The sequence below is a fragment of the Macaca mulatta genome, chromosome 5, assembly GCF_049350105.2.
Source record: "Macaca mulatta isolate MMU2019108-1 chromosome 5, T2T-MMU8v2.0, whole genome shotgun sequence".
Classification (NCBI taxonomy): domain Eukaryota; kingdom Metazoa; phylum Chordata; class Mammalia; order Primates; family Cercopithecidae; genus Macaca; species Macaca mulatta.
In genome coordinates, this window is record NC_133410.1 from 55,733,124 (window position 1) to 55,748,130 (window position 15,007).

At 41.9% G+C, this 15,007-nt stretch overlaps 1 protein-coding gene across 1 annotated transcript in view; it reads right to left on the reverse strand.

Annotated features, from left to right (window-relative positions):
- Positions 1-14,767, reverse strand: part of FRAS1 (Fraser extracellular matrix complex subunit 1) — a 449,198-nt gene extending 434,431 nt beyond the window's left edge. The window contains exons 1-2 of the mRNA XM_015138463.3: positions 13,654-14,767; positions 5,953-5,984 (exon numbers count right to left, since the gene is read on the reverse strand). Of these exons, the coding sequence (XP_014993949.3) occupies positions 5,953-5,984; positions 13,654-13,729 (108 nt within the window). The 5' untranslated portion in view covers positions 13,730-14,767. The remainder of the gene's footprint in view (positions 1-5,952; positions 5,985-13,653) is intronic.
- Positions 14,768-15,007: the final 240 nt, after the last annotated feature.

Genomic DNA, 15,007 nt, shown 5'->3' on the forward strand with positions numbered 1-15,007 from the left:
AAACAAAAACAGCAATCAGGTACTATAACAAACTTTGTGTTACTTTTCTCACAACTGCTGAAAGTACTCCAGTAAGCTTCCACCCAGGGTGAGAACCATCCATGAGGCTGTATTTTAAGTACTAGAATACGTTAAGAATTTTAAAACTCTAATGTTGCACTGTCCAATATAGTAGCCACTATCTACGTGTGGCTACTCAAATTTAAACTTTAATTCATTGAAATTAAATGAAATCTAAAACTCAGTTCCTCAGTATTGTAAGCCACATTTCAAGTACTCAATAACCACATGTGGCTCGTAGCTACCACACTGGTCAGCACAGCTGTAGAACATTCCCATCATCACAGAAAGCTCTACTGCACAACACAGTGCTCAGGAATCTTGGAGAGAAGCTAATCTAACTCTCTTAATTTACTAATTTAGAAACTGAGGCCTCATTTCATTCAAGCAACTTACTCCAAGCTACACAGCTAGTAATTACAGGGCCAGAAACTGAACCAAGACCCTGGACTCTGTAACTCACTCATTTCCACTCCGACATCTTGTTACCACCTGAATGATGTGAGTACATGTTCCTTGCAGGAACAGTTCTGGGTTCTTTCACAAGTATGTTCTTAGTTAACTGTCACATCAACCCTAGGAGAAATATAATCCCCATTAAGCAGATAACGGAAGTGACACCCGGCTGTATAAAGTATTGTATCTGAGACCACACAGCATGTATGTAGTGGTGCCAAGATTCAAACTCCAAAGCCTGGATCTTCCTGCAGTGTTATACATACTCAACATTCCACATTTTTTAATTATCCTTGAAAAATATTCTTTCAAATCTGCTAAGAGTTAGTGCCCCGTGATTCACTTTGTCAGCATTTCTCAGCAAAAGTATCCCAAGTAGGAGAAATCCCAACACTTAACGCTTTTGATGTAGGGAAGAAGACTCATTTATCCAGCCTTGACAGGCATCACTGCTATAGAGCAACAACAACAGCAGCCAGCCTTTATTGAGCACTGTAAGTCACAGCACCGGACGAGGTGCTTCATGTTCATCTCCTTTAAGCTTCACGACAATCCTGAGAAGTAAATAGTTCATCTCCATTTCACAGACAGAAAAATTGAAGTGAAGGGTCAAGTCATTGATCCCAGGAAGAACTTTAAAAAGGATATGTGTTTGCTTGTGGTGATGCAAAAGGAAAGTTTTTTTAATACTTGATATAATTGGAAAAGAACAGAAGGTGTGTGAAAACTTTGAAATAAAAAATTAATTTTCCTCCTCACACTGGATGTCACAGTTAAACCTATTACCTAGGTAGTTTCCCTCTGATGGATTCCTGATTTACAACAGTCACACTGTCTTCCACAAGGGCTGACTTTAGAGAAAGTCCTGTGAGCCCAGGGGTGCATGGGTATTATGGGGTAAGAAACACACCCCCAAATAGATTATTCAGTGTTTTTGGAGTTATTTTAGTCCCTTCTGGTCATTTCTCACTCTAGGAATAAAAAGAAGAGAAAGTTACAGAAGATTGTTAAAAGACAGACAAGGGAGAGAGCTGAAGTCAGTCCATAATTGAGAGACAGCTACACATGCTTAGGACTTAATCACCCCAGGATGTCACTGCAAGTCCAGACAGCTGTCAAAAATCAGGAAACACAACACAATACAAGGCGGGGGGAGGTATATATATACACCTATATACATATATACACATATATAAACATATATAGTACATAATACACTGTACATTGTGTTTTTTAAGATGACATGCCTGTCTAAACATGTTTTGCATCATGTAGTGAATGTGGTGCACACCAGTGCAGGACAGCCTCAGTTAAATGGGAAAGGGTTAGCCAGGGACAGTTGGCTTTTGCAGGAGGTCAGGGACACAGACTGACAGAGACAACTGCATGGCAGTTGTGGCAGGGAGGGGGTGGGCATATAGGACTGAAGGTGGTGAAGTAAGCTAGTTGTGTTCAGAGACAACCAGTGGACTGAGTTGGTTGTGAGAAATAGAATGCTTGATCAGATGACTTCAGAATCAGAACGAGGTTTGAACTTTCTTTTCCGCTAGCACTTACTATGTAACTTTGGACAAGTGACTAATTCCTGAGTCTCAACTTCCTTATCTGTAAAGTAAATTAAAAAAATAAAAAATAAAAAAATTAAAAAAAAAAAAAAACTATTTCCTGGGTTTGTTGAGTATTAAATACATAGTAGGTGCTTAACGACTGTCCCTTCCTCTTGTTCTTCTTGGTTGCTAAAGAGAAATTGTGTTATGGCAGAAAAGCACAAGCCAGGCACTGCACCTTGGTGTCTTTCCCACATTATTTTCTTTGCAGCAACCTTTCAGGAGTGGCTTTCTTTGTCCTCATTTCACATCAGGGGCAATAAGAGATTCCAGAGGTGATGTAACTTGCCCTACGTCACAGAGCTGGTTTGTAATAGAAGAGGAAGGATCAAAACCAGGTGTGTCTGACTGCCAGGGCCATGAATGTTCCACTGTATCTGGCAGCTTCCTAAGCAATGAGTGAAGAGATTGAAAGGTATCAGTGAGAGGAATCCTCACAAGACAGGCTGAGAGTTAGCATTATACTAGCAGCTAGTGCCTAAATCCACGCTCTCATTTGCTTGATACGCTTTATGAACTCTGGGTGAAGCTGAGGCTTCGCCATTTTCAACCAGAATAACCTACTTCTGGTTACTCACCTGGGAGATGAACAAACCTCAAGAATTTCACATCCTCGCCCCAGTTTCCTCATCTATAAAATGGACAGTCTGGACTAAGAGATTTCTCAAGTCACTTCTACCTCTAAAACAGTGAACATGTGGGTAAAACTACAAAGTTTGGAAAAGGGACACCAACCACTATTCTCAGAACCAGCTCTTGAAAATGATGCCTCTTACACTAGAAGCCTTTGTCACCCAAAAAGTTGTATAATTAGAGAATCCTAGAATCATATAGTAATGTTCTTGTACTCTTTAATTCAAAATGCATGAACATACATTGACTCTCCAGTTTCGCTGATGTAGATACAATGCTTTTCTTTAACACTAGGGCATGCAGAGAGAGAGCAGCAGTGAATGATGTAGATAATAAACCAAGCCCAGGATGCATCATCTACCTTTTCCAGTTTCATCGTCCTTAAGATGGAAAGAGAACTTAAAGTGGTTACAAATAAACCAGAATGCAGAATCTCTCTAGGTTTTGAAATATTTTCTCAATCTTTTATAGCTGTTTTTCCTACACTTAATTTGACAGCAATTTTTTAGTGACTCACCTCGATGGAGTCTTTTTAAAGTATTTAATATAGTTTCCCTAGAAACAAGCACACTACTTTTCACATTCTCATTTCAGCAGTTTAAGTAGATAAGTCCAGTGTTGCCATTCCTCCTCTCTGGCACCTTCAATGGCTCACCCACCTTCCTGAAAGGACAAGCTAAAGTCTGCACAAGGCTCAGCATGCTCTGACCTCTGCCCTCCTCCCTGACCTATCTCTTGCCATCTTCCATGCACTGCCTCAAATGCCCATAGGAGCTCTTGCTTCAGACTTTACATTTCTGCTCCCTATCTCTGGAATTCTCTCCCCTTGGATATCCACCAGGCTAGTTCTTATAATTACCTCTTTCAGTATGTCTTTGTTCAAATGTCACCTTCTCAGTGAAGCCTTCCCTATCACCCTATCTAAAGTAGCCACCTTCATCCCCTATTGAGCCTTTTCTATCCCTTCCACCTCCACAACGTTTTTCCCCATAGCCCATCTATCTGACATTCTATATATTTTACTTATTAGAATTCAAGCTCTATAAGGGCAGGAATTTTCATCTGTTTGTTCACAGATACATTCCAGTGCATAGAATAGCAGGTCTGTAATTGTCACTCAATAAATATTTGTTTAATAATTTTATTATTGTAATAAATACATTGTCTCTCAGACTGAATTGCGTAACTACAATAATAAGTATCTCAGGCTTGAAGAGGTTCAGAAACAAATGTAGCAGGCCAAGCTCAGTGGCTTATGCCTGTAATCCCAGCACTTTGAGATCAGGAGTTCAAGACCAGCCTGGCCAACATGCCAAAACCCCGTCTCTACTAAAAATACAAAAAAAAAAAAAAAAAAAATTGGCCAGGTATGGTGGTGTGCATCTGTAGTCTCATCTAATTGGGAGGCTGAGGCAGGAGAATCACTTGAATCCTAGAGGCAGAGGTTGCAGTGAGCCAAGATCCCTGCACTCCAGCCTGGGTGACAGAGTGAGACCCTGTCTCACACACAAAAATAATAATGATAATAAAAGAAAGAAAGAAAAAGAAACAAATGTAGCAGAGCCTTGGTAAGCAAAGAAGTCACCTGGAGGAATGAGGAGTCTGCTGGTGTGGGAGGGTGCAGCCCACTAACCTGGAGCAGCCATGAGCCCTGGGATGAGCTAGGGCATGGTACAGAGGGAAGCAAGGTCATCCAAAAAATTCAAGTTGGTTGGGTTCTTTCTCCTTTTTACTTGATCAAACTGACCTCTCCAATTACTTGATCCTTTCATATTCGAATGTACAATAACACATAGCAAAGTTAAATATAGAAGATGGTCTAGCCACTTTTTTTCACATATAGGCAGAACAACAGAAGAATACAGGATGTCTTGTTCTGGTCCACCCTTAATGGTCAATTACCTCTAGCAAATGTCTTCATCTCTCTCTCATCCTTTCCATGAAGAGGGGGAAGAGTATGAAATAATACATGGCCTGCCTATTTCACTGGTCTATTATCAGACATATGAATACTTATGAAAATATATGGAAAAGTTATGAAGTAGTCTACACAATAAATAAATAACTACACAAAAAATAAATAACTCTCCTTTATTAGCATGGATAACTGACTTGTCTAAATACCTACGACAGCTCCCCAAAAGTGATAACATATTTTAGAGCAAATGATTCCTAAAACATATTAAAGAATAAACAGGGCAGAAAATGGAATGACAAATAGAATAAAAATGGCTTTTTCTTAATTTTTAATAGAAAAATATAAAGAAAAAATATAAACCTCTCGAGCAGTAACTATAGCATATAAAGTGCAGATTCAAGAATATTACTGTGAATATCTACAATTATCTAGACTCTTAGATACTTCAGATATTCCTCATCTATTTCAATACCGCAAGGATAATCCAAGATGACTTATTAATATCACACATGTCAATAGCATGTTGTGATGTAAATAAGCAAACTCTTTCCAACCATCTCAGTTCAGTTTTATTATAGCATTTATTAAACCAAAATAAAAATGTGGTGAAGAATGATTTGTCACACCATTTATTAGAGTTGATGGAGTGTAGACAGTCTTTTCAATGAGGCTTTAACACACTGTTATGCACCATAGTGCATTAGTAATGAAAAGAAATGCATGAGACTTACATCAACTTTTCCCCCCAAGTCATTCTGACATTAAATTCAAAATCAATTTTACCCTATATGTCAAGAGTTCAGAAACAAATGTTAATTTATTTGCTGTTCACCAAAACTTAAGTTTATAATTCAATGTAACAACAGAAATCCTTCCTATTCTACTTAATTTAATAATCATATTTATTTTGGAGAAGGGTTCAAAGCGGGAAGCAAAGTGGGAAGATAAGCAAATTGTGTTTCAGTTTGTATCTGACAAAAGGATGGGATCTAATTTTCTCTCTGATTAAAAGAACACAAAGAACGGCCACAGAGTGCTAATTGTGTGTTGAGTGTTTGGATTTCTCTTCCAATACCTGAGTATCCGAATGGAACTAATTCAATCTGGAAAAGGTATTAAATAATTGAGCATCATTGTGCCCGAATGAGGGCTAATCCTCAAACTGTGAAGAAAAATAAACATATTCTACAATGATAGGGTCAACTCACTCACTCAGGAACATCAATCAAGCATTTTACATTAAAATGAAAGAAACCAAGTATGTAAAGAATGACCTACCGCCAACAAGGAACCCTGATAGACACAAGCACCTGTGGAGAAAAACAAAACAAGAATTAAAAGGGATGCATAATAAACCAGTAGGCACTGCCCCAGCAAGCTTGCTGCTAAAACTGCATCTACATACATCAAAATCAGTAAAATGTACTTCTTCCAAAATCTTAAAAGCTTGAGCATTCTTCCCCTGGGGAAATAACCCCATACACCAAAACAACATTCCTTGGACACACATGAGGGAAAGCATCATTAAAACTTATGACTTGAATTTTAAGATAAATGTATTTATAACGGCATGCTATAAATACAGTAAATATTTTTCTTGGTGATAAGTCAGCAAAGCCTCCATAATCCAGTCCCATTTACTTATCCAGGCTTCCCTGCCACTGTTTGCTTACACTAAGTCTCCAGTCCAACCCAAGAGGCCAACTTAGAATCCTGTAATATATTTACATGTCTCAATGCCTTTGCTCATTTTCATTTCCTACAGGAGATGTACTTTGTCTAACTGAGCCCTTTAAACTTGATCCCATCTCCTTTGTGAAACTTCTCCTGCCCACCAGATTATGTTCCTCTGAGTTCCTAGCACTTTGTGCCTACATCCTCCATTTGTGAATTTATTCTTGTGTACTTCCTTTCTAAGGATGTTGAAGTGTTGCATCTACCCCACTACATTATATATATGTGTGTGTGTAGTACATATATAGAGAGAATATATACACTATATATACTGTTACATATATACTATTACATATAGTATATACACAAATATACACATATATATACATATGTACCCACTATATAGTATATATAGCATATACACATATATACCCACAATATACTATATATAGTATATATCATACATAGTATAAATAGTATGTGTAGTATTTGTAGTACACATATCATACTATAAAACTGAAATCTTAATTTAAAAAAATATACACACATTCCCAACCAATTTTTGAGCTGCACAACAGGTCTTGAATTAACTTAGAAAGAGATGGGCAGTATGCTATCACCTACTCTCTCAGAAACTGAGTCTGCAAAACAGATTTGAACAGTATATACACACCAAGGTGAAGCATATCTTAACAGTGCTCCACAACTGGTTTCTAAAGAGACAAGGACATTATTTTACCACAGTGCTTACCTCTAATGGGTCATTTATGAAGTCCCAAAAATATTAACTTCTTAGGAAAGAAATGGTCTACCTTCTCCTCCAATAATGGAATTAAGAACAATCTTTAAGAAAACTGAGATGACTATTTACACTTAAGTTTGAATCAAAGATCTCTGTGGGTAAATTTATTGAAATAATTTTTTTTTTTTTTTTTTTTTGAGACGGAGTCTTGCTCTGCCGCCCAGGCTGGAGTGCGGTGGCCGGATCTCAGCTCACTGCAAGCTCCGCCTCCTGGGTTCCCGCCATTCTCCTGCCTCAGCCTCCTGAGTAGCTGGGACTACAGGCGCCCGCCACCTCGCCCGGCTAGTTTTTTGTATTTTTTAGTAGAGACGGGGTTTCACCGTGTTAGCCAGGATGGTCTCGATCTCCTGACCTCGTGATCCGCCCGTCTCGGCCTCCCAAAGTGCTGGGATTACAGGCTTGAGCCACCGCGCCCGGCCTGAAATAATTTTTATGTCTCTGACATTCTAATAAGAATAACTTGAGATAAAACCTTGAAGAAAAATTCTTCTTGACTAATTTTTCCTTAAGAAATCTTGTTTCAAAGACATAGTAGTTCGTCTATGTTATGTCATAAGAAAGGAAATATATGTATACACATGTGTGTATGTATATGTATGTGCGTGATGTGTGTACGTAAAATAATCCTATATATATCAAATAAATATATATAAACACAAGTCACTTTCTAAATTACTTTTATGGACATATTTAATTATTTCTGGTGTTTAGAAAATTTAGAATAAAGATCATCATCACTTAGGTACAATTTAACAAAATTTAAACTTTAGAATAAACAAGCAAAACTTAACTTTTAGAAAAAACACAAACAAAATTTAATCTTTAAAATAAGACTATCCTCAAATAATTTTATTGCTCTCCACAGCATTACCTTCCAAAGTCAATTTCTTTTCAAAGCTCCAAAGGAAATCAAGCACCTTAAGAAGTATCCGAGTACCCATATCAAAACCCATTTTTGGAAGATTAGATAGCATGATAAACTCACTGCAGTATGAAAAAAATAAAGTAGCACTGAGTGTGGCACCACATCTATACCCGGGCAAACCACGCATCTGCTGGAGACTCAAGTCGGAATGGTGTATAACTGCTGAAAAATTATATCATTAGGAAAAGGAATTAATTCAATTTGGGTTGCTCTGTATTGTACAATTCCAGAAGAAATAAGCTTTGCCCTCTGAGAGCTTTCGTAAAACAGAACAGTTCTACCCAGAAGGCAGCTGCATGAATGAGCCTCCATTAACACAGCTTCCAAAAATCTCATTTCTACTCTCTTGAGAAAATAAGCATTCCAGTGTGATGCCCAGTCCTATCAAACATTTATCATCAACCAGATGCAGCATCCGAAGCAAGCATGTTTCTCTCACACACTCACCAGCAGATGAAGTTGGGTTTGTTGACATGGGTACTGGGCGTAGCTTCTGGTTGAGAGCCAGAGTGGAGGTCTTTTCACTAATCCATCAGTTCACATAATATGGAAAACAAAATTACTCTCTCCACTCATTTTTTTTTTTTTCTTAAGGAGTACAAGAATAATTGCAGGTCTATCTGATGTTTCTATTTATGGCTTTAGTTGAACTTTAAAGCAAATTCCAGCTCAAGGTGAATTCTGTGAGGTGGTGCTGATTTAGGAGATATGAGCCTCCCTCAAAGGAAAACTGAGGAAAAACCAGAGACAACTGGAGGAGAGTTCTCTAACTCTGAACAAGGCCAGTTTCAGGGCACACAAGGCAGCTGAGATGCCAGGTAATTTAAGTTCTAACACCTCACAACCTGTGAGAAAGTGCATAAAGTTTTGCAGGTTGAAGTCATTTTATAGTGTCAAGAAGGAAGCCCAGATCCTGAGACCTGAGCTGCTGCTCTTTTCCTGTGTGGCTGGCGCATTTCTTGCAGGTCACATAGACAAAATGTTACTGCATAAAATTTAAACAAGTAAATGTCTGTTTTTAATCCCTTTTGCACATTATAATGTACTCCTTTATGAGATGACTGTATAAAATCTAATGTTTTTGGAGAAATTTTGAGATCTAATTTGCATATATCCTGAAACCATTGGTAAACTGAGTAAATTAGAGAAGTTAAATCCAAGCACCACAAAATGTCAGACCCATTAGTTCAAAGAAATAGTGGCAGATACAACCATTAAGATACGAAAAGATTTGAAGAGCATGGTACCACAAAAACATGACTCATTAGGAACAAGCAGCCACAAGTTGGCATTTAAATGTTCAGGCTTTATGTTGTGTTATAATTCAGCATATGGCTGTGTGCACTGTGGAGTACTTAAAATAGAATCATTTTCTGAACTGACAGGACAGCTCATGTCCTGATTATTGTCAACTAGGATTTAGATCAATTAATAGAGTAGTTAAAATGAAAGTGGGCCAACTGTTTTGGAACTACAATAAGATTTGGCATGAGGCTCCGACTTTGACATGTGGTAGTCCCCTCTCCTGCTCTGAGCCATGCGTTAAAGAGTATTTTATGATGATCTGTGTGAGGACAGTTGGGTTATATGGCCACCCAAGTCAGTAACAGTGAATACGGATAGCTGAGTCCTTACTAAAGGATGTATATAAGGAGAGTAATGCCCAGAATCCAATCTTCAGAGGGCAATGGAAATATAATTGATGAAAATAAGAGTCCACAACAACACCTCTTTATTTCCATTGCCAGGTAATTACAAAAGCCAAAGGATGCAAAGTTACAACCATCATCTAACATTTCTGTACTGAGAAATCCACCAAGGACCAAATGTTCCCATATCCCTACTGCTATTCAAATGACATTAACGATTGCTAGATATGCAAACTCCTTGAGTACAGGCGGGTTTTGGCTTTGGTGTTGATGTCTGTACCCACCTACCAGACATAACCTGACACATAACCCTTCAATAAAGGCTTGCAGAATGAAAGAATTATGTTACTTTTTTCCAGTCAAGGTCTTTTCTTCCCTAACATTGAGTTTCAAGCATAGAGTCTCTCAGTGAAACAACTCTCCAGGCCAGAGTGGAACCAACTACCCTAACTTACCCATAAATAAAACATATTGTCTATCAAATGGTCCTCTTCAATGTAACCTGTTAAATGGCATTTATAGGAAAAACCTGGGATTCAGGGTTTGTGGAAATGGCTAAAATCACATGGAGAGTGAGGGGACACAGACCAAAGCTCAATTCTCTTAACCTCCAATTCAGTGATCTTTCTCTATCCAAAGGCAACTGTCTTATCTAGTGTAACTTCACAGGACTTCCATATGTCAACAGAACTCAAGATATTTCTCCAGAAAAAGCCATGGTAGAGTTTCTTCGATTCAGAAAGCAGCCATGTTAGAAGCTTCTTTGTGACTTCTTGATTTTATTAAGTTCTCAAATCATAGCATTAATACTTTATCAGTTTAGCAATATAAGGCCATATAAAATAACACTGCCAATAATTTGCTTGTAAAAAATTACTTTTCTTTTGATAATTAAAATAAATTTAGAGGCGAGGCACAGTGGCTCATGCCTGTAATCCTAGCACTTTGGAAGGCTAAGGCAGGTCACTTGAGGTCAGGAGTTCAAGACCAGCCTGGCCAATGTGGTGAAACTCTGTCTCTACTAAAAATACAAAAATTAGCCAGGCATGGTGGCACACACCTGTAATCCCAGCTACTCAGGAGGCTGAGACATGAGAATCGCTGGAGGCCAGGGCGCAGAGGCAGCAGTGAGCTGAGATCGCACCATTGCACTCCAGCCTGGGTGATAGTGCAAGACTGTCTCAAAAAATAAAAATAATAAAATTTAGAACCAGAACATTGCAATTGACCACAAATAAGGCAGCAAATACTGATTTCTTTTTCTTCTATGTTTGATGGTTAGCCAAAGTATTTCAGAACTATCACCTAATTGACTTCATTTAGTAAATGACAGAACTATAGAGCAAAGAAGTTAGGCAGTTCATTCAAGGTTAGTGAGCTAATCAGAGGCCAGTCCACCAGTTAATCTTAATTCAAAAGAATATAATTTGGCGATATTGTTCATCTGACCAATTTTTTTAGCACTTACTGTATACTAGGAGCTGAACTGAAGATATAAGAATTAATAGGAGCCAACAATAAGCACACAGCTAAGAGAGGAAGACCAAACCCATACCAACCACAATTATTCTCTCTGTGCACTGAGAAGAAAATGACAAATTCTGCCATAAGCTGGTCAGCAAAGGTGTCACAAGGTACATCCCATCCAAAGAAGTATACATGTGAATGTCTCTTCCATTTTTAAAAATTATTCTCTAGATGGATAATAACAACTTGAGGAGATTTCTAAGATCTTTGAGGTTTCCAACCTTGATATCAATGGTCTTATTTTTTAAAGAAAAAGAAAACCTTGAGAGGACCAAACCAGAGGTCTCATCAGATGACAAATGGTTTTTTGTCTGTGGGAGTGATATTACTTAATTAAACTAATTAAATGAGATAAAGTATGTAAAGTGCTTAGCAAAGTGCCAGGCAAACAATACTTGCTCAAGGAATGGCTATGTTCATTCATTCATTCATTCATTATAAGATAAGCACCATTATGATGTGGGTGGAACCTCTCAGACATCTATCAATTTATCAATCCATTTTGTGAAATGGCTATAGAATGCTCTGACAGTAAGGTAAAACAATAAGAAGCAAAGTTTCCAAAGACTTTTTGGAGTAATATCCGCTCCCTGCCTCTCCCTCCCGCCCACCCCTCCTCCCCACTCCCGCCCCCGGCTTTCTGTGCTTTGCATCCCCGCCATCCCCACCTCCCAGTCAAAAGATTCGGCGCTTTTTAAACTTAGCCCACTGGATCAAGCAATCTTCCAAAGAGCGCACCCTGTAGGCTCTTAATAATAGTGCCTTTTGTTGATTCCAGAGTTTTGGTTCTGAGAAGCTGCACCATTCCAACTGCCCCCTGGTGAGCTATCCGGGAGTGATAGTACGTTTTCTGAGTTGCTGGGATAGGATTCTAAATTTAAAAAAAAAAAAAAAACTGCCACCAAATGAAATTAATTTTTCTAAATACCAAGTTCAGGTTTGGGTGGCCTGGGGTGACTCTCTCATCTGGTTTACTATTATAATCAAGCCCTACAAGCTTTTTTTTTTCCCCCAAAGTACGCGCCCACACGCACATGTACAATAAAGTCATATTTCTACAGGACTTGCACTGTTGGGAGAAGGCTACACACGCCCCAGATGTGCCTTTCCCGGAGATTATACACCCTTGACACACATCCCGGAAGACTGCAGAAGGCAGCACCTGGACCCAGGGGAGAGTCCTCCACTGCTGTGCGTGGGTTCCCAAGGCCCCCCACTTTCTCTTGGGAAGCCGACTGGAGGTCGACCCGAGGCAGAGCTTTGTCCTCCCCGGGCCTCCCGCAGCCCCCAGTTCTGCGCCGGAGCTCGACCCCCGGGAGCCGCCCCGCGCGCCTTCCCAGGCACCAGGGCGGAGAGGACGGCCCGCCCCGCGCCCGCCGCCGCCCAGCCGCGGCTCTGATTTGCGGCTGGGCAGGTAAACTCTTCTTCCCGCAGCTGGATGAATAATGAATGGACCCGGGAGGGAAAGCCGAGAGCCAGGCGCTGTAGATTAAGCCGTCTTCCTCCCAGCCCGCCGGCTCCCTTCCCCCTTCCTAAGCACTGGCGTGGCGACTTCCCCGGTTCCTCGGAGCAGGTGGGAGATCAGAGCGCCTCGCGTCCCAAGGCCCGGCATCTCATGACCCCAAACTCTTGATTTACTTATTGACTCATTTATTTGGCTGAGCTCGGATTGCTTTTGATATCATGGCGACAACTACTCTCACGGCTTCCTTTTCTCTCCTGTGGCTCCGGGGTTTTACACGTAGCTTGGAGTCTCAGAGGAAAACCAGGAGGCGGAGGGTGAAGTAAAAGAATGAACCTAAACTCTTATTAACCACTTTTGTTCTGGGAAGCAGGCAGGTTCGTGCTTCTCCGTACTGGAGAGATTTCTTTCAGTGCAACTGAACTGCCCACGTCCAGAACACGCTCCAACCAGTTAGTTATAAAATCCTTACCGGACTTTAGGGGGAGACTAACTGAGGTAAGTAGGGCGGGAAAGCGATGGGGCTTTAAGATGAAAGATTGTATGTTTCTTAGGAACAGAAGTATTTTTAAACAGGTAAGAGCGATTTTTCGTTCCTCACTTGTGCTCCACGCAGTTGTTTTCCCTTCGGGGCAAGGTAGGTGGTGGAAAGAAAAAGGATCAGTTTTAGAGATGTCACCTCCATCGGCCACCCACCCACCCAAAAGCACTTAGGGCAGAGAGGGAGGCCGTTTCGGGGGTGTAATCCGAATACAAAACAATCAGGAGTAGGAATCTTATCAGAAAAAGCCTACTCCAGTTTCACTTCCACCCCACCCTCCCCAGAAAAACTTCCACCCGAACCACAATACCATAAAACCTGCTGAGCTTTTTAAACTGCACGATCACTCACACATAAACACATACACGCACACACAGACACGCGGCACCGCTCTCTCACCTTCGGAATGATGAGGCAATACTGCAAATTCTGCCAACGCTAGGGCCAGCCCGAGCCACACTTTGAGGACACCCATCGCCGCCTCGGCACCCACGATGGAGGAGCCCAGCCTTCAGCATCCAAGAAGCGGCTCGGCCAAAACGCTGGCTCCGGCGCCTGGAACCTCGGCGCACGGAGGGTGGGGGACCGCGGGCCGTTACCTCCCGGAAAAAGAGATAGACGGGCTGAGAGCAACACTCATCAGCCCGGAGGCGCCGGAGCGGGCGGGGGGTTCAATTCACTCGCTGCTAGGGCTGAGAGCGCGCCGAGCTACCCCTCAAGGCAGGACGCCAACGTGAGCTTTGGGAGAATAAGAGGAGGCAGAGCACAGTTCTCCGCGTCAAAGTCTCGCCGGAAAGTTGCTGGTCACCGGCTGATGGGATCTTCCAGCATTTCCCTCGGGCTAGACCCTTCTGCTCCCGGGTCCCCGACAGTAGAAATCCTGGCTCTGGTTTGTCCGAAGCAGCTTTTTAAAGTTCGCTTGGCAACATACGTAGGCGCTGCGTCGGCACCGCGGGTCGCCGGGAGCCCCGAAAGACCCACCCACACCCACTCCTTGATCTGGCCACCGGCTCGGCAGACCTCATCCGCCGGGGGCCGCTCGCTGGAAACTTTGTGCAGCGCTGCGGGCAGCTCCCGGGACTCGCCCGCGCTGCAGCAGCACCGCACCGCCTCGGGCTGCGCTCCCTGCAGCAGACCGTTTGGAAGCTTCCGAGGAAAGACTGGGGGACGCTGCTGCTACTTTCTCTTCCCCGCCCCTCGCCTGGGTGAGGAGGGCTGCGGGGGCGCGGCTTCCTGCACACCAACACCCACCTCCGCGCCGAACACCCCGGAGCTGGTCTGCAGGGTAGAGGTGCAGTGATTACGGCAGTGGAAGAAGAGCCATAATTTTAATTGCACGAAGGAAAAAGCCAGCGAGGCTGGAGAAGACCCCCAAACTCAAGGCTACTCGGGCGAGAAAGCCTGGAAACGCCCAAAATACGCCGGGTCTGGACCCCGCGTTTAAAGGACACACGTTCAGCCTTCCTCTAGCCTCCCTTGCCTCCTTCCTCTTTGCTTTGCTCGGTGTGAAAATGGACCCAGAGACTGGGAGCTTTGGCAAAGATTCCAGAGAGTCACGTGGGGAAAGAGACAATCGAGGAGGGGGGTGAGGGGAGGCCGAGAGAGCAACCTGATCCCTTTATTCATTCTGCTGGAGTTCAGATTGGCTTTGTCTGGGGAGGGATCAAAAGTGGTCACACCGGGGGCGGAGGGGGTGGAGATAGGTGGCACAGTTCTTGCTCAGGCACAGCGGAGGGCAGATGAACCGTATCCA